Below are 18,656 nucleotides of genomic sequence, written 5' to 3'. Positions count from 1 at the left end.
CTGCAGTATCTCCAGGAGCTTGGGCAGAACTCAGAGCCATGACTGTCCCTTGTCACTGTGTCAGCCAGCCTCCTGAAGGATCACCACAGCCCCTGCTTGAACATCCCTGGGGATCCCAGCTGTACCACACATGAACCAGACTGGGCCATTATGGTCCCAGTCAGCAGATGAACACAGCTGCCTCCTCCTCTGGGCTGCACTAGGCTCTGATCATAGCCTCAGCAAGATGTGGTGATCTGGTGGGAGCTGCAGGAGATGGGGCTGGACTGTGCCAACAGAACCCTACCATGCTCTTTGGGGTCACAGCTGTGTCCCCTCCACCTCTTCCTGCCCAGAAGGATGCACCGTGGGGGAGAAGGAGCCCCTCCACCAGGTTGCAGGTACTGGTATCCCCCACACTGCTGCCCCACACATGCTGGCAGCACCTCTAGATCTGTGCTGAACCCTCCACACCCTGCCAGGGCCTAGAGCACACACGGAGTGGCACCCACAAACTACCTCCATCCCAGTCTTGCCCCAGACTGGCTGAGTCTGGACACCATCTGGGCATTGCTGCAGTGCTCAGGATCAAACCCAGGGCCTGGAGCTGCAGCTTCTCCTCCCACAGCTATCCCTGTTGCCATGGCATCCTCAGGGATGGCACAGATGCCAGTGAAGAAGATGAGGAGGATGAAGGTAGGTGGACACGTTGGCTCTGCACAGCCAGGACAGAGCTGGGACAGATCTTCTGCAGTAGGCAAGTGCTGTTCCTGTCCCTGTTCCCCTCCTGGGAGGTCCCAGCTCTTCAGGCTAACTGGAGAGCCCTTTGCCCACCAGCCTGGCCAGAGGCAGAAACTGCCCAAGGTGCAGGGCTGGTGTGGGCAGTACTGGCAGGACCCTGTCCCAAGCATGGGAAGGAACCAGCACCCCATGGCACCTCACTCTGGGATATACCCAGCAAATGAGTCAAGGGCAACTGTCCCTGGGTCCACCCATTCCTGTCACCCTCTCTCTCCTGCCTGATCAGGTTTGGAAGGTCTCAGACCACACTGGGATTTGCATCTTGAGGATCTTCTCAATCCTGATCAAGAGATAAAGGGGGGAAGGGGGAAGGGGGGAAGAGGACGGGGCCAGACTTTTCTCAGTGGTGCCCACTGACAGGACAAGGGGCGCTGGGCACAAGCTGGAACACAGAAGGTTAAATCGAGATGAGGAAAAACTTTGTTGCGAGGGTGCTGGAGCCCTGGAACAGACTCACCCCCACCCCCGACCACCTCCCCTTCCCCCTCCCCGCGGATCCTCCTGCACGCCCCCGCAGCGGGCAGGGACTCAGACCCGCACCCCCTGCACACCGACACCCCCGCCCCACCGCTCCCCGCACGCACCCGGGGGCGGACGCAGCAGCGGGCAGCAGCGGGCAGCAGCGGGCAGCAGCGGGCAGAACGGCGGGTGACGCAGCCCCCCGGACCGCACATAAGGGACGATGAGGGCGGGGGCGCCAGGGTAGCCCCCGCACCGCCACCGGGCAGCAGGAACTGGGCACCGATACCAGGGCACCAGCACCGGGCAGCAGGTAACAAACGCAGAGGTAGAGGACGTAGGGGAGGCTCAGGGTCTCCTACCAGGGAGTCCTCGTTACCCCTCCCGGTGTCTCGGCAGCCCCGCGGGCACCGGAGCCCGGCGAGCAGCGGGAAGGGACGAGGCTGCCCCGATCTGGGAGCCTCTGGTGGCACCGGCCACCCGACACAGGTAGCAGAGCCGGCACGGTGTCAGTGCGGAGAGGGACCGGAGGGAGAGGAGTGAGGGTCCTCTGCCCCGGCAGTTCCCCTTACTCCCTCCACCGCGGTGTCTCGGCAGCCCCGCGGACATCGGATCCCCCGGCGGGCACCGGCAAGCGACGAAGCTGCCCCGGGCTGGGACCCTTCGGTGGCACCGGGGAGCTAGAGGTGACAGCCCTCGGGGGGGCAACTTTGGAATGAACCGGGGGGACCCCGAGGGGAGGGGGCCGCGGGCAGCTCAGGGGTACAGCCCCGGGGAGAGGTGGCAGTCCCTGCAGTGCCAACACCCACAGCAGGTCCCAGAGCTGTGGGGTGCTCTGGGCACAGCGGCCACAGGGCCAGGGGTTCTCTGGCAGAGTCCCAAGTTGGCAGGAACTCCGAAGCAGAGTGGGGGTCAGGCAGACCCCTGGTCCACGGGATCTCCAGGGAAGGGCTAGGCACAGATCGGGAGCAGAAGGTGGCAGAGAGCAGAAGGGAAGGGAGGGTGGCAGGGCACTGGGCACAGTGGCCCGAGGGCTGGCTCTGTGCCTGGGTGGTGTTTCCATGGTGCTCAGCACCAGCACCTGCTGGCACCTGGGCACAGCTCTGAGCTGCCACCTCTGCTGGGTGCATGGAGCCCTCCAGGTCTTGAAGCTGCAGGGACAGGTGGTCCTCAGGGACACGGGCACAGTGGGTGTGCCATGGCCATGGAGACTTACCTGGCTGAATTGCCTGCAGCCATCCTTTGCTAGCCCGTGCCAGGCAGTGCCAGGGCAGCACCCACCAGCACAGATGATGCCTGTTGATCCTCCAGGGCTGGTCCTGCTGCAGAAGCTGCTGTGAGTGCAAGCTGCTCCTCCATGAGGCAATGAAGGTCTCCAGGCAGCGTGGCTCCCAGTGCCTCACGTGTCCTTCAGCTGTGAGGACACGAAGCCCATGAAGCCATGGTAGGTGCTCAGGCTGGCTCCATCATGGCCCCAGTGCCCATGTCTCTGAGGACCACCAGTCCCCTGCAGCTCTGAGACTCAGTGGGCTCCACACACCTGGTAGAAATGGCAGCTCAGAGCCATGCCCAGGGGACAACAGATGCCCAGCACCACAGAAACATCACCATCCCTGCAGTGGAAACCATCTGAGCATCAGGACTGCTCTGATTTCTCTGGCACTTGGGGACATCCACTGCCTCCAGGCAAACGTCAGCATGGCTGGAGGAGAGAGAGCAAAGGGAAGGTGAACTTTGAGATGTGTCACCAGGGAGCAGCAAGAGCAGAGCTGCTCTGCAAGGGGAGACATGCTGTAAACCGAGGGTGACCACCACACCAGCTGGCCACAAGGACTCATCAGCAGGGCAGGGGCAAGGTGCTACCAACAGTGATCCTGGGGGCAAGGCATGGTGGCAAGTCCACTCCTCGGTCACTGAGCGAAGTCTGGTCTGACGAGGCTGGATGGAGCCTTCACAACCCAAACCAGGAGTGAGACACTAGGCCACTGTTCAGATAGAGCCCCCACCCCGGGGCAGAGGGAGAGTGGGTGGCTGGGTGGAAGTCTCAGGTGTGAGGATGAGAGCACTGGAGCCCTGGAGCAGGCTGCCCAGAGTTTGCGGAACCTCCTTCTCTGGAGACTTTCCAAACCCACCTGGTCATTGTGATCCTGGGCAAGGTGCTGTGGATGACCCTGCTTTAGCAAGGGGGTTGGACTGGGCAAGTTTCAGAGGTCCCTTCCAACCCTCCCCATGCTGGGCTTTGGGGATTCTGTGAGCGTGGCACCCCCAGGAGGGCCAGGCAGGGGTAAAAGCCAGGGCTGAGGAAAAACACCTCACCTTTTCCCCATGCTTCCTTCCACAGCTTGTGGCCAGCACCGGCTTTGCCCAGCAGTGAGCAGCAGCAGGTAGCATGGAGGAGGTGAGGGAGCTGGAGATGGGGGGCAACTCCCTGCTGAAGGCCGTGTGGCTCGGCCGGCTGCGGCTGACCCGGCTGCTGCTGGAGGGGGGGGCTTACATCAACGAGAGCAATGAGAAGGGGGAGACCGCCCTGATGGTGGCCTGCATCACCAAGCACGTTGACCAGCAGAGCATTAACAAGGCCAAGATGGTGAAGTACCTGCTGGACAACAGAGCAGACCCCAACATCCAGGACAAATCCGGGAAGACAGCCCTCATGCACGCCTGCATCCGTGGGGCGGGGGGGGACGTGGTGTCCCTGCTGCTGGACAATGGGGCAGACCCCAGCCTGGAGGACCACTCAGGAGCCTCTGCCCTGGTCCATGCCATCAACGCCGATGACAAGGACGTGCTGCAGCACCTCCTGAACGCCTGCAAGGCCAAAGGGAAGGAGGTGATCATTATCACCACAGACAAATCGGCCTCAGGTACCAAGACCACCAAACAGTACCTGAATGTTCCCCCTTCACTGGAGTTCAAAGAGAGGGACCCCAACAAGGAGTGCCCAGCACCTATCAGCACCCACCTGAAAGCTCCCATCTCAGCACCTTCCCCCACTGAGAAGGAGAGCACCATCTGCACCCCACATCTGTCACACCCCAGGGACATTTCCTGTGCTGGGGGCACTGACGACCCCCCCTCTCCGGGCCAGAGGGCTGGGGTGCCCAGGAGAGCCCGCCTGCCTCAGCTGAAGCGACTGCGCTCTGAGCCCTGGGGTCTGGTGGCACCCTCGGTACGTGACGACACTCGGGGCTGTATGGACGACGAGGTCATCATGGGCATCAGCGACCTCTCACTCTCCAAGAAGGCTCCCCTTGCCCGGGGCAGCAAGGATCCCTCACTCTTCCCACCAGTAGATGAGCAGGCGCTGAGGACACCGGCGAGGAAAGCATCTTACGAGAAGAGCCAGGCCACCCAGCAGCGCCTGCCCCGCCGGAGCACGGTCCCCGAAGAGCTGCAGAACATCGGCTCCGTGGCTCTGGACGCCCTGCATCGCTGCAGGTTGGGTGCTGAGCACTGCGACCCCCAGCTCTCTGGTGTCCCCGAGGCAGGGAAGGGGCCCCCAGGCCGGAGGAAGCTCAGCGGGTCCCACCTGGGCTTGCTGGATGGTTCATGGGAGTCCCTGGATGGTGTCACAAACACATCCCCCGGCACCGTCCGGCGCCGACCGCCCGGCTTGCTGGAGAGGCGGGGGTCCGGCACCCTGCTGCTGGACCACCTCTCCCACACCAGGCCAGGCTATTTGCCCCCCCTGAACATCAACCCCAGCCCTCCCATCCCCGACATCGGCTCCAACACCAAAGCCCCCTCGCCGCTTGCTGCTGGCATCAAGTCCCTGCAGCCGGTGGCTCCCGGCGAGCTGCGGGCGCGGCGGAAGCTGCTCCGGAGACACTCGATGCAGGCGGAGCAGATGCGGCAGCTCTCTGACTTCGAGGAGATCGTAGCCCAGTAGATGTGCCACCGCTGGCTTCCCAAACCGTCTCTGTCCTCACAGAAACGTGACAGTTCCCACGCGTCACGCAGTACCGGGGAAGTGCCAGCAACCACGGGGGTCAGACCTGTGCCTAGGGATTGCGGCAGGAGGGTCCTGCGGGCACGGAGCCGTAAGCAGAGCCTGGGCAACCCAGCTGAAGTCTCTCTTTTGCTTTCACCTGCTGGGGACCTTCCCCAGGAGTGATGAGCTGAGAGGTCCACCCCAGCCCACCTGAGCTCAGGCTCCTGCTCGAAGGGCACTTGTTCTTTGCGGCTTGCTCCTGGTCGTCCGGAGCCAGGATCTGCCCTGCAATCGTCGGGCTGGGGTGTCCCTCAAGTGCCTACGAGGAAGGAAAGGAGCCTGCTGGCTTTGATGTCCCTGCTTACTGCAGGGGCTTGGATTAGATGACCTTTAAAGGTCCCTTCCCACCAAATTCCACGTTTCTGTGACTCCAATGCCCCTCTCTGGCAGTCAGAGGCAGTGATCCCTTCACCGCGAGAGGAGACAACTCCTCACCTCGGAGGTCTCCAGGACCTCTGGAGTTCCAGGGACTGAGCCGACCCCTTCCTGCTGCAGCCCCCCAGGACAAGACCAGCAGTGGCTTTGTCTCCATCTCAGAGATCCAAGATTCAGGGGCACCTCCCACAGCTCTGAGCAACGCCCTGGGCAGAGAGCATTCCTGGCTGTTCCGTGCAGGCAGCTTCTCCCAGGGCACGAAGTGCCGAGGGTAGCACATAGGGAAAGTCAGGAGCTCGTCCCTGCTGAGGAAAGATTCAGGCTCAGCACCCATGGTACCCACAGCACCTGAAGCATCCATAGCACCTGCAGTACCCACAGCACCTGTGGTACCCATGGCATGTGTAGCACCCTCAGCACCCATGACATCCACAGCACCCACAGTACCTACAGCACCGATGACATCTGTGGTACCCACAGCACCTATGGCACTGCAGCACCCTCACCTTGTGGGGGTAGCACTGGACACTGTCCTGGCTGCAGCCAGCCCAGCACATACCCATCCCTGTCCATCCATCTGTCCGTTCATCCTCCCAGGCCAGCTCCTTACCTGGGCACCACCCACCTGTCCCCAGGCTGTTGGGGACGTTTCCATAGGAAGCAGCTCCACTTTCTGCCACCCATGGGATGCCCTCTGGAAGTGCTTTGTGGGGGCAGCTGCTGCTTAGAGCAAAGGTGGGGTCACATCTCTGGAGCATCAAGGGTCACCCATGCTGAGGACATCTCCAGAGGGCTCCCGGGTTGAATTTTGGGGCTGTTTATCCCACAATTATGATGCTTCTCTCACATTTCTGAGTGTGGAATTCTCTGGCCTGTTCTTCACTTCTTCCTTCCTTCCTAAACTTCCCGAGATTTGGGGTTTACCTTTTTCTGAATCAGGTTTGGCCAGCGGGATGGGGGCGAGGGGCAAGGGGGAGGAGGGTACTGCTGGCACCTCGAGGGACAGAGAGCACCAGGGGGGCATTAATGCCTTTATTTAAGGACATGACCGTGGGTGTGAGCAGGTACTGGAGGTGCCACCACGCACACCATGGGCTGCTTTACACCAGTGCAGGGCTCCGCCTGGCCTGAGCCCTGGGGGTACCCGGGGAGCGCCCAGAGAGTGCCAGGGGTGTCTGCAGTGGGTGCCTGGGGAGGTCCGAGCCGAGCGTTTGGGGCGGACCCAGGGTGGATGCTTGGGAGGGGTCCAGGGTGAGTGCTCGAGTATGACCCAGGGGTGCCCAGGGGCGCTTGGGGATGCCCAGGGCCCCTGAAGTGGGTGTCCGAGGGGTACACAGTGGTGCCCAGAGGGTCAAAGCTGTGTGTTTGGGGCGGTGCCCAGAGGGTAGGGGCTGGGATTTTGGGGGCGGAGGTCCGGTGGCGTGCGGGTGGGGTGTTTGCGGGGATACCGAAGGGAAACCCTGGGAGTGTGGGCTGGGTGTTTGGGGAGGTGTCCAGGGGAGTCCGGACTGGCTGCCCAAGGGTGCCCGGCCCCGCCGATTCTCGCAGCCCTGCCGAGCCCGGGGCCGCCCCCGGCGGAAGTGCTGCCAGTGCCGGTGCCGGTGGCGGTCGCCACGTCAGGCGGGGCGGGAGCGGGGCGGGGCCGGGATGCGGAGCGGGATGGGGGCCGGGGTGCGGAGCGGGATGGGGGTCGGGGTGCGGGCTCTGGCCGTGCTGCTGTGGGCGCTGCGGGCCGGTGGCACCGAGCTGACCTTCGAGCTGCCCGACAATGCCAGGCAGTGTTTCCACCAGCAGCTGGAGCGCGGCACCAAGTTCACGCTGGATTACCAGGTACTGCCCTGCCCTGTGCCCCTGCTCGCAGCCCTACCTGTGCCCCTCTACCCGTGCCTGTGCCTCCTTTGCCTGTGCCCCTGCCTGCACCTCTACTCCTGATTGTGCCCGTCGCCCTCTGTCCCAGCCCTGTACTCCCAGCCCTCTGCCTCTACTCAGTTATGCCTTGCCTGTGCCCCCTGCCTGCCCCACAGGCAGGGCAGCAGCTGCACCTCTCCTGTACACACTCCAGCCCCACCCCGTGCCTCACTGGCAGCCACTCACAGCCCCTGGCCCTGTGCCCACCATGGAGCCAGTACTGTTATGCCCACAGTGGCCACAGGGTGCCCTGACCGAGGCCATCAGGGTGACCCACCCGTTCAGACACCCCACCTGAGCTGTAGGTACTCCACCTGCAGTGCTGGCACCATGGGGCACAGCTTCCCCCAGCCTGGGCCCCTGTGCCATGGCCGGCAGCCATAGGCACGGTGCCTGCTGGCCGAGGGCATGGCTGTGCACACAGGCACAGGGCCGGGCAGAGCTGCTCTCTTCAGGGCAAGAGGCTCTCTCTGCGTGGTGCCAGCAGGTGCCAGCTGCACATCCTGGCGCAGGTGATCACCGGGGGACACTATGACGTGGACTGCTCGGTGGAGGACCCCAACGGCCGGACCCTCTACAAGGAGGCCAAGAAGCAGTACGACAGCTTCCCGCACCGCACCGAGGTGGAGGGCGTCTACACCTTCTGCTTCAGCAATGAGTTCTCCACCTTCTCCCACAAAACCATCTACTTTGACTTCCAGGTGGGCGAGGAGCCGCCCATCCTGCCCGCCATGAGCAGCCGCGTCACTGCCCTCACACAGGTGGGTGCCGCCCGCCTGCTGCCACCCCCAGAAGGGCCTCTCGCAGCTCATCACCAAACGGCCTCAGAGCTTGGCGGTTGGGGTCCCTTCCCCTTCCTCTCCACCAAATGCAGAAGTGCCTGCCAACCACCCGTGCCACGGGCTGGCCACGTCCTCCTCCAGCAGCACAGGCAGGGAGGGATGGGGATGCTGCTCTGGAGTGAACCTCCCACCTTGAGAGTCTGGAGTGGGTCCAGAGAAGTGCAACAAAAGCTGGTGAGAACAGGTCTGGTGAGGAGCAGCTGAATGACCTGGGGTTGCTGAGGCTGGAGCAAAGGAGGCTCATTTCACAGAATCACAGAAACATCCAGCTTGGAAAAAGCCCTCAGGATCACCAAGTCCAACCCCTAACCCTGCTCTACAAGGTTCACCCCTAAACCATATCCCCAAGCACCTCATCCAAACCACCTTTAAACACATCCAGGGTTGGTGACTCAACCACCTGCCTGGGCAGCACATTCCAATGCTGGGAAAAACTTCTTCCTAATGTCCAGTCTAAACCTACCCAGTCACAGCTCAAGGCCATTGCCTCTTGTTCTATCACTAATTACCTGTGAGAAGAGACCAGCACCAGCCTCTCTACAAACCTCCTTTCAGGTAGCTGTAGAGAGCAATGAGGTCTCCCCTCAGCCTCCTCTCTACAGCTCACTGAAAGGAGGCTGCAGCCAGATTGGGGCCAGTCTGTTCTCCCAAGAAGTAAGCAACAGGAGAAGAAGAAATAGCCTCATGTTGTGTCAGGGGAGATTTAGTTTGGCCATCAGGAACAATTTCTTCCCCTTGAGGGCTGTCAAGGCCTGGCCCAGGCTGCCCAGAGCGGTGATGGAGTCTTCATCCCTGGAGGGGTTTCAAAGCTGTGGAGATGTGGTGCTGAGGGACGTGGTTTGGTGGTCACTCAGCAGTTGGACTCCGTGATCTGGCAGAGCTCTCCCAACCCAAACCATTCTGTCATTCTATGACTCTTAACTGCAGGTAGACTTTTCCATCCTGTGGCATGAACCTGCAGGCATGGCACCCAGACATTGCCCTTGTCCACAGAGCACTGATGAGATCTCATTTGCACCCCACCAGGTGCTCTCCGGTGCTGCCCCTTTGAGCACAACCTCTCCTAGGTCAGGGCTGGCAGAGCCCTGGCAGCACAGGCTGCTGCTGCCCCACTCTCGGGTGCTGCAGCACAGTCCTCAGCCCGCAGGCCGTGCTGTGCCGGGAGCCATGGAGTGTCCTTGTGTCCCCAGATGGAATCCGCCTGTGTCACCATCCATGAGGCGCTGAACTCGGTGATCGACTCCCAGACCCACTACCGGCTGCGGGAGGCGCAGGACCGGAGCCGCGCTGAAGACCTCAACAGCCGCGTCTCCTACTGGTCGGTGGGGGAAACCTTCATCCTCTTCGTGGTCAGTATCGGGCAGGTGGTGCTGCTCAAGAGCTTCTTCACAGAGAAGAGACCCGGCAGCGGCAGGGCTGGCACCTAGCGCCATTCGGTGCCCGGACTGCGGCGGGGAGCTGGGGGCAGTGTTATCCTGGGTCATGCTTTGTTCCTGTTCATCAGAAGGTGCTTCCCTGGGGAGGTGGCCGGGGGGGAGCGGGGGATGATGTCACGCTGCCGACCCAGGTGGGAAATGGTCAGCCCGCAGGGGCATCCCTCATCAATTGCCCTGACATCACCTCCCTCTTCACCTCCGCCCGCTCTGAGCCCAATCCCCTTGCCTGGGTGGCCCAACACCTCTTACCAGCTCCTCTGGGGAAGTGGGTGGGCACTGGGATTTGGCATCAGCACCATAACCCCTTGTCCAGACACCTCTATGGGGTTGGCATCAACACCCTCACCCCTCACCCGACATGTATGGGGGGTATTTTCCTACATGAGTCCATGCCTGGGGCTGAGGCTGTGCCCAGCAGACAGCAGGAGCGGGCACAGCTCTGCCCTGACTCATGCCAGGGAAGCTCCATCCCCACCCCAAGAGCAGCACTCCTGGGACTGCCACCCCATTCTCTAGAGCCCCACAAAACACAGACTTCCCCTGGCAACCCCGGGGAGACCATCCTGTGTGAGAGCCCTGGGGTAGCTAACCACTGCTGCCAGCCCTTCAGCATTTCACTTTGCCACTAGGTAATAAACCCCTGTGACCGTGGTTGGCACTACCATTATTGAACACCATGCCCAGGGTGAGGGTATGGCTCTGCTTCACTGGGCACTTACAGCCACCAGGGTGATGCCAGTCTCCCCCTGGCCCTCAGCAGAGCAAGAGGAGATGTTTTGGTGTAGGCAGTTACCACAGCTCTGCCCACAGCTGTGCCATGCACCAGATGAGTGAGTTCCTGGAACTCCAGAGCCAGGGAGACCCTGGCAGTGGACACAATTCTCCTGTCCATGCCCCTGCTGATATGCCCAGCCCATGCACAGGGCCATGCTGGCAGCAAGGGCATCCCTGGGCTATGAGCAAATTCCTGAGTGTGGGTCCTGCCTGGCAGTGGGCACCAAGCAGGGCAAGAGAGCCCAGCAGCCCAGCACAACAAAGCAGGGACCCCTGGGCAGGTGCCATCTGGAGTCAGCTTCATGCTTCAGTTCTGGCTCTGGCAAACCCCAGCTCTGCTCATAACCCTTTGCCAAGGCTGGGGGGATGCCAGAGCCATTTCCCCCTCACTCCTGGTGCCCAGGCATGTCTCAGACCTGCTGTTCAGCGGTGCAGGGTGGGAGCAGAGGGCTCAGGCAGTCACAGCCTTCCTTGATGCCCATGACTACAGCCCCTTCCCCACCTCCCACAGCCAGCCATGCCAACTCCCGCAGCAGCACTGGCCTTGGCACTGTTGCCACGCAGCTAGGTGAACCCAGGGCCCATGTGCCTCGCAACGACCTTCAGCAGGAGCCAGGAGCTCCTGGTTGGAATGGAGGCAGTGGCAGGCCCAAGGCTGCTGCTGGCACCCTGGGACTGCTCCCAGCTCAGTGCTGCCAGCGGGGACCAGTCCCGTGCCCCCCCACCTCCAGAGCAAAAACAGCCCCTGCAGGGAGGGCAGCACCCCACTCTGGACAGCACATGGGATACCTTTGGGTCTGGGGACCCTGTGAGCACCCCTCAGTAGGAACAGGAACACCCAGAACCAGGATCAGGGCTCCCAGCCAGGCTGTCCCCATAGTTCCAGCTCTGGGGACCCTAGCCCAGCTCACACCTGGGGGTGCAGCAGGACAGGAGGTGGCTGTGGGACACTTTATTTCTGTGCTGGGCTTGTAAGGTGCAGAGAGGAGTGGGGGGGCACCTGTGTCAGCCCCACCACCCACAGGAGCACTTTGGGGTGTGGGAGGACAGTGACCCCCATCCTTGCTCACCCATCCTGCCCTTGCTGGCCTGCCCCCGGTCCTCTCTTGCCCCGGGGTGTCCCCACGGGCACAGGGCGGTGCCCAGCTCACAGGGAGCTGCTCTGGCAGGAGTCAGCCCCAGGGGGCACCCGTGGGACTCCCCGTTTGGGTGGCAGGGACGAGGCTGAGCAGCGGAAGGAGTCGGTGGCCGTGGAGGGAGGCTGGGGCTCAGGATCGTGCCCGCAGGGACAGCCCCAGCGCCTGCGGAAGGGGATGGTGAAGAGCCCATAGGTGATGGGGTCCAGGCAGGCGTTGAGGAGGCCGAAGATGAAGAGGATGTGGGCAAGGGCTGGCGAGACACTCCTCTCCATGGCCCGCGGGCAGAACCAGTGCCACAGCCCCAGCAGGTAGTAGGGTGTCCAGCAGAGGATGAAGGAGGAGACAATGACCAGGCTCATCTTCAGCATCCTCAGCCTTGCCCGTGGGATGTTGTTCCTCGAGCACCGCAGGGACACGTCCCGGGAGAAGACTGCGGGGGCACAGCCCATCAGCAGCAGGCACGACTGCCCAGGGCCACGCTGCCTGGCACCACAACCCCCACCCCACCTCACCACACTTCCCCCCTTCACTGCGCTCTGCATCCCCACTGCTCCTCCAGACATCCCCCCCAAAGCACCACAAGGAGACCCCACACCCCAAGTGGCAGTGCCCAAACAGCCCTGGCCTGCTCCCTCGGAGCCAGGGTCCCCGCAGAGTCCCACCTGGCATGGGGAGCTCAGCGCCTGGGCACTCACAGAGGCCGGAGCCCATGCGCCGGGAGATCTCCAGGAGGATGCGTGTGTAGCTGCAGACCATGATGAGCAGGGGCAGCAGAAAGAGGCAGCTGAAGCCCAGCATGTTGTAGAGGGTCTCGTGCCAGGGCTGGGCAAAGCTTCCCCGTGTTGTGCACTGGGTGAAGTTGTGTGGTGGGCGCAGGGTGACCGTGCGGAAGAGGAAGAGCTGGAGGCAGAGCAGAGGTGGGATGGTCGCAGCCCTCCTTCTGCCCCGGGGCACAGGGTGACAGGGCGTCTGTGCCTCCCAAAGTCACGGCAGCAGGGTCTTGGAGCCACCAGGTCAAACCTTGCCTTTGGGAGTGGGACCTGCAGTTGCCCTTGTGCCAGCTCTGCGGGGCTGGAGCAGGGAGGGGATCTGAGCTAGGTGAGAGAGGCACGGTGCCACATCCTCTCCTTGGCTGCCTGGCCCCTCCAAGCCCTCTCCTCCTGCCCTGTCCCTGGAGGTGTTCAAGGCCAGGCTGGATGGGGCCTCAAGCAACCTGGTCTAGTGGAGATGTCCCTGCTCATGGCAGGGGTTTGGAACTGGACGATCTTTAAGGTCCCTTCCAACCCAAATGTTTCCATAGTTCCATGCTCCCCATCATGCATCACACTACCGTGATGCCTTCCCATGCCCATCACACCAGCACCCGCTGCTGGTGTCAGCAGCACCAGCCCTGGGCATCACCCTGCACCCTGGGAGCTGACACAGGGCCAGGGAGGAAGAGGCCTGGCAGTGGGTACCTGTGGCACGGAGAGCCCCGCGCTGAGCAGCCAGGCTGCGTGGAGCATGAGGCGGTTCCTCCTGCGGGCACGGGTGATGGCCAGCGGGCGCAGGATGGCAGCTTGGCGGTCCAGGCTGATGACGACGGTGACGAAGGCAGAGGCATACATGGCCAGCAGCCGCAGGTACATCAGCAGGCGGCAGGCCAGGTCACCCGCCCGCCACTGCAGAGTGATGTTCCAGATGGCATCCAGTGGCATCACCGCCAGCGTCACCAGCAGGTCGGCAGCAGCCAGGTGCCGCAGCAGGAGGTGGATGTGGGACCCGTGGCCGCCCCGCCGGCGCCCCGCTGCCCGCAGCACCGCCAGGTTGCAGCCGGCCGAGAGGGCGAAGAGGACAAAGGTGGCAGCCACGCGGGCCTGGGCAGCGGGGGAGAAGGTGGGCAGGCGAAGGGGCTGCTCCTCGGCACCCTCAGCGTGCGGGGGCCAGCCACAGCCCTGCTCGGGAGGGGACGGGCTGCCCGGGGGCTCTGCGCTGGCATTGCCCACTGTGGGGTCTGGATCTGGACGGCCCCATCCTGCTGTGAGAGACAGGGGGGCTGGAGGGGACCGTGGGGCAGGGGGCTCCAGGGTGATAGGTCACCGTCCATCCCCTGGGGCCCTGCTCCCCGCCCAGGGGCCAGCACCACAGCCCTGCCTAGATCTCCAGGCTCCATAGCTGGCTGCAATCCCCATCTTCACTGCTTCCCCAGACTCCCCAGAGCCCCCACCCAGCTACAGGAGCTCTTGGCACCCAGTAGCTCTCAGCAGACCCCACCCCACCACCTAGTCCATCCTATTCCTGATGCCCATCCATCCCACATCACCCTCATAGTCCTACATAGGCACAGAGACCCTCTCCCCAGCCCAATGCCCCCTGTGGTCCAGGCACCACCCCCACACACACCTTACCTCCAGCCAGAGGAGCCTGCTCAGCACCACCCAACCAGGCCATGGCACACACTGACAGGCCTTTGTGCCAAGGGCTCCTGCATTCACGCTGTGCCCAGGGGGTGCCAGGGCCGGAGGGGCACTGTGACACTGGCAGCTGCAGCCACGTCCGCACCTGCTGCCAGGACACACGCATTGGACGGGTGGGTGGTGGATGCCCTTGGAGGCTCCAGTTGCTCCTCGATGCAGCCAATGGGCTTGGAACAGCTTCGTCCTTCACAGTGTGCTACCCTCACCCACCCACGGACACGGGGGCAGCCCCAGTGCACCTTTCCGCTGGTGCACACGTACAGGTACACAGGCACACACACATGGGCACAGGCACACACGTGTACAGGGGCAAGGGCACACACGCCTGCACACTCAGCACCAAGCTCCCAGCCTGGTGGGTGCTGCCCCCCTGCCCCCCCCCAGGCCTGGCACTGCTGCTGCCAGGGCATCGGGATGCACAAAGGCTCCTTGCTTTGGGGTGCATCATTTCTAGGAGAGGTCCCAGACACCTCAAAGGTCCCCTCTGCCAGGTCTGCCTCTGCCAGTCGCTGCCCTAGACCGTGGAGAGCATGTCCCCACGCCCCTTGAGCCCTGGCCGAGGAGAGGGAGAGTGTAGCCTAGGGAGGGGGATGGGGGTGCTGCTTTGCATCTCAAAGGCTTCGCCCCTCCGGCAGAGGGAATTAACCTAATTAGCGAGTCATTTCACAGAGCCCTGGGGCTCATTAGCCCTCAGACCCCCTGCGCCCCCAGCTCATTAGCACCCGCCTGGCAGCCCCCCCCCGCGGGCCCTCCAGACAGCGACTGGGACCCGCCGAGGGGGCTGGGAGCAGAGGGGCCCCAGCTGCAGCCCCTCCACGCACATCCCACTCTGCTGCGGGGACTTCCCCAGCCCCGTGGGCTTATTTGGACCCCAGACCCCATATTTTACCACACCTGGGGCGTGTCCCAGGTACCAGCATCAGGGGCAGGCAGTCCATGGTTGTCACCGAGTCCCACAGCTGCATCTGGAGGGTGCTGGTGACACCCAGCCATCCCCAGCCAGGGGACAGTGGTCCCCAGCCCCTGCATCCAACGAGGCAGCCCCTGCCCATGCCCAGCAGTATGCCCATGGTCTGCAGGGCAGGATTTTCACCAGTTTCAGCAGCCCAACTCTCCTCTCCCAGCCCTAAACCCAAAGTGGTAGCCTGGGCAGGCTACACTCTGTGCCGCGTCAAACTCCTGCCATGGGAGCAGCCACATGGTGACACACAGGTGGGCACCAGGACTTATTTATGTACCTGAGTGCTTGCCCATGCCTGGCAAGACGACACCCACAGCCTGCCCTGCTACAGAGTGGGAGTTTCACCAGCTCAATTGTTATTATTCTCTCCCAGCCCCAAATCCACACCCGGAGCCTGGGCATCCTGCACCCCATCCTGTGCCCAGGCTCCTATCATGGGTACAGCCATGCAGTGACACACAGATGGGTACGAGGGTTTATTTATGTACAGCTGATGCCATTCAACATGTCCTGCCCATCTTCAGGCTGGCACAGGGGGCAGCTCATCCTCTGTCACCTCACAGCTGTCCAAAGCAGGGACCTGTGTCTGTGAGCTGCTCCAGGTCAGCTGGTATGGGACGGTGTGGCACTGGGTGCTCTGGCATCAGGGAGTCAGAGGGCTCTTCCTGGTCAGTCGTGGGGCTGTGGTGGGAGCAGAGCCTCCAGCAGAGACAGCAGGTCCGTGGAAAAGTCCTGGGGGTGCAGAGTGGGGAGAGATGGTGAGCAACTGGGGTGCAGGTCCCAGGGGAGAGCAAGAACAGGGGCTGGCAATGCCCGCCTGGTCAGGGACAAGCAGGATCCCAGTGTTGGGGCTGTCCCAGAAGTGAGACCCTACAGACACAAACTAGGGTGGCACTGGGGAGGGTTGGAGCAGGACAGGGGATCCGAGGAGGGCTCATATCTGTTCCTGACCCCAAACAAAGCTGTTCTCACCCCAAAACCAGTCCCAGCACTACAGGGGCTCCGAATTCACTGAGGGGATTGAGCCCTGTCCCATGCCAGCCCTTGGTGACACCCAGATCCCAGCCCCACGCTGCGGACCCCCAGGGTCACCCAAGTCCCACCAGCACACATACCTGAGTGACTGCCCCTGCATCCACGAAGTCTGGCAGCATCAGTCCCGAGTCCAGGAGGGAGTCGCTGAGGGGGTCCAGAGGAGCCCCTGCACAGTGGGGTGGGGAGAGCCAGGAGGACGCGTTGGAGGCCACAGCCCCGTGCGGCTCGGGGGGGTTCTCCGTGGCCGGGATGTAGGGGGGTGACCTCCAGACACCCATCCCCATGTTGGGAACCCCGAGCAGCTCTGGGGAGATCTCTGCAACAGGCGCGCAGTGGGGGGACCCCCAGGATCCTGTCTCCATGTCAGGAGACCTGTGCAGCTCCGGGGGGGGTCCCTGCAGCAGGAACACAGCGGGGGGACCCCCAGGATCCTGTCTCCATGTCGGGAGACCTGTGCAGCTCCGGAGGGGTCCCCGCAGCAGGAACACAGTGGGGGGACCCCCAGGCCCCGATCCCCATACCAGGAGCCTCGTGAAGCTCTGGCGGGGACCCTGCCGTGGGAGGTGACCCCCAGCCCACAGAGCCAGGGGACGAAGCCTCCCGCGGGGCTGGTGGGCACAGCCGGGGGGGCGGGCCCTGGCAGCACCCCAGGCCCTGGGGGCAGAGCGGGCAGTGCCGGGGGGGGGGTCCCCCGTCGCCGGGCCAGCACCTCCTCGCTGAGCCCCAGCAGGGCCGAGAGGTGGGCGATGTAGCGAGTAGCCAGGCGCAGGGTCTCGATCTTGGTCAGGCTCTGCCCGGCGGGTGCCAGGGTGGGTGGCAGGTAGTGCCGCAGCCGCAGCAGAGCCTGTGCCAGGCGCCGCATCCGCAGCTTCTCCCTCTCGCTGGCGCTTTGCCGTGGGCCCCCCAGGCCCGCAGCCCGGACCCCTTTCCTGCCCCCACTAACACCTCTGGCATGAGGAGCGGCAGGGCTGCGGCAGGGTGCCCGGGCAGCGGTGGGCGATGAGAGGCCGCAGGAGTCAGGCGAGGCCGCGGGCGAGCTGCTGCTGTAGCCCTCGAGGTCGGGGGATCCGCGGCACCCCCAAGCCTGCAGCGGGGCTGTGGCGGGGAGCGGGAGGCCGGGGGCTGCCGAGCGGGCCATGGCTGCGAGGCTATGAGTGCTGCAGCCCCCCGGCAGCCCCGGCTTTATGCGGGGCCAGGGGTGTGAAGTTGGCACCTTGGTGGCCGGCACCAGCAGCACTTCAAAGGCTGCGGTGGGGAGACAAGGGCAGCCGGCTTTGAACACGCGGGTGACGAATTTGACCCCAGTGATGCAGGGCTGATTGGTGCTGCCCACCCTCCCCAGCTGAAATCACCCCCTCCAAGTCCTGAGGATGGGGCTCGGGCTCTATGTGGGGGGCTGCAGTGGGATCGGTTATGGGGCTGCAGTGGGGTCTGTAACGAGGCTGCAGTGGGATGTATAGTAGGGCTCTGGTGGGGTATAATGAGGCTGCAGTGGGATCTGCACTGTGGCCGGGGTGGGGTCTGTAATGGGGCTGCAGGAGGGGCTGTGGTGGGGCTGGGGGCTGCAGTAGAGCCAAATGTGGGGTCTGCACTGGGGGATGCAATGGAGCTGCAATGGGTCTATGGTGGGGTCTGCAGTGGGGTCTGTAATGGGGTTGCAGTGGGCTTGGAGTCTTCATTGAGGGCTGCAATGGGGCTCCGGGTGCCCACATTCCTCTCCCGGGCATCCCCGGTGCCCAGCGGAGCTCTGCAAGACCCGGTGCCCAGTGCCCGGGGAGGGGTTCTTGCCCCACCCCGCGCCCCCACCCTGTTGCCCACTCCTCTATGGGCTGCTCCGGCTGAACCCCGGTACCGGCGGGTTGCTGCCGGGGACGGCCCGAGCGCGGTGACACCCGGGAGGGGAGGACGGGGCTGGGAGGGGGCCCCCCGCTGCGTTCCCAGGCTCGCAGGTGTCGGTGCCGGCGGGTGCGAAGGTTTCCCGGGAAACAGGGAAGGAAAAGCCATCAGGGAGTGAGCAGGGGGGCCGGGCATCAGGCACGGCACCGGCACCGACACCGGATCCCCGCGCAGAGGCCCCGCGGCAGCTCGGAGTACGAGACCCCTCCAAGGCTAGTTGCCCAGCCCCGGGGTACGGGGATGGGCACGGGATCCTTCCATACCGGGGGTACGGTGATTTGGCACAGCATTCCCCCTCCATGCAAGGCATGCACCTCTTTGGGTACCCAGAGGGCTGCCGCCGCCCGAAAGCCCATCTTGGGGACTGGGGAGCGCAGTGCGGGCCCAGCCTGGCAGGGGCAGCATGAGCACAGAGCTGGGTGGTCTGCAGCGTGCACCGTGCCCAACTGTGCAGCGTGGATTCAGCCTCCTCCCCGCGCACTCTTCGGTGCTGTCCTGGCCCCAATCCCCGCCGCCCCCCCGCCCCGTTCCCAGGCCCCCTCCTGGGTCTCATTAGCTGATGAGCTCCCGGTAATGAGCTTCCCACCTCCCCCCGTGTTTGCAC

The 18,656-nt window shown here is 63.6% G+C and overlaps 4 protein-coding genes across 5 annotated transcripts; 2 read left to right on the top strand and 2 right to left on the bottom strand.

Moving 5' to 3' along the window:
* The first annotated feature begins 1,466 nt into the window (after positions 1 to 1,466).
* Positions 1,467 to 6,495, top strand: ANKRD34C (ankyrin repeat domain 34C). Of its 2 annotated transcripts, none has more exons than XM_068144364.1 (2): positions 1,467 to 1,552; positions 3,581 to 6,495. In XM_068144364.1, exon 2 carries the CDS (start codon positions 3,629 to 3,631, stop codon positions 5,126 to 5,128), a length of 1,500 nt encoding a protein of 499 aa, XP_068000465.1. In that variant the 5' UTR covers positions 1,467 to 1,552; positions 3,581 to 3,628; the 3' UTR covers positions 5,129 to 6,495. The 2 variants fall into 2 exon arrangements, with proteins under 2 accessions (XP_068000465.1, XP_068000464.1); XM_068144363.1 differs by lacking the exon at positions 1,467 to 1,552 and adding an exon at positions 1,885 to 1,925.
* A 757-nt stretch (positions 6,496 to 7,252) lies between these two features.
* On the top strand, positions 7,253 to 10,442 carry LOC137443718 (transmembrane emp24 domain-containing protein 3-like). The gene is made up of 3 exons (XM_068143617.1): positions 7,253 to 7,435; positions 8,026 to 8,274; positions 9,546 to 10,442. The coding sequence occupies exons 1-3, from the start codon at positions 7,253 to 7,255 to the stop codon at positions 9,780 to 9,782; spliced, it is 669 nt and encodes a 222-aa protein (XP_067999718.1). The 3' UTR covers positions 9,783 to 10,442.
* Positions 10,443 to 11,712: 1,270 nt separating this feature from the next.
* On the bottom strand, positions 11,713 to 15,098 carry LOC137444025 (gonadotropin-releasing hormone II receptor-like). The gene is made up of 4 exons (XM_068144340.1): positions 15,050 to 15,098; positions 13,162 to 13,739; positions 12,400 to 12,604; positions 11,713 to 12,134 (listed from the first exon to the last, which is right to left on the bottom strand). The coding sequence occupies exons 1-4, from the start codon at positions 15,096 to 15,098 to the stop codon at positions 11,713 to 11,715; spliced, it is 1,254 nt and encodes a 417-aa protein (XP_068000441.1).
* A 498-nt stretch (positions 15,099 to 15,596) lies between these two features.
* LOC137444058 (mesoderm posterior protein 1-like) lies at positions 15,597 to 18,522 on the bottom strand. Its single transcript, XM_068144362.1, is given in 4 exon segments — positions 15,597 to 15,853; positions 16,237 to 16,536; positions 16,685 to 16,840; positions 16,842 to 18,522. Coding segments are annotated over 4 exon segments (972 nt in total). The 5' UTR covers positions 17,295 to 18,522; the 3' UTR covers positions 15,597 to 15,790.
* Positions 18,523 to 18,656: the final 134 nt, after the last annotated feature.

Source organism: Melanerpes formicivorus, unplaced genomic scaffold (genome assembly GCF_026170545.1).
Source record: "Melanerpes formicivorus ecotype bairdi unplaced genomic scaffold, bMelFor1.0.p_v2 SCAF_10, whole genome shotgun sequence".
Lineage (NCBI taxonomy): Eukaryota > Metazoa > Chordata > Aves > Piciformes > Picidae > Melanerpes > Melanerpes formicivorus.
Note: the sequence above shows the minus strand (reverse complement) of the source record. Positions and strands in the feature narration are given on the sequence as shown.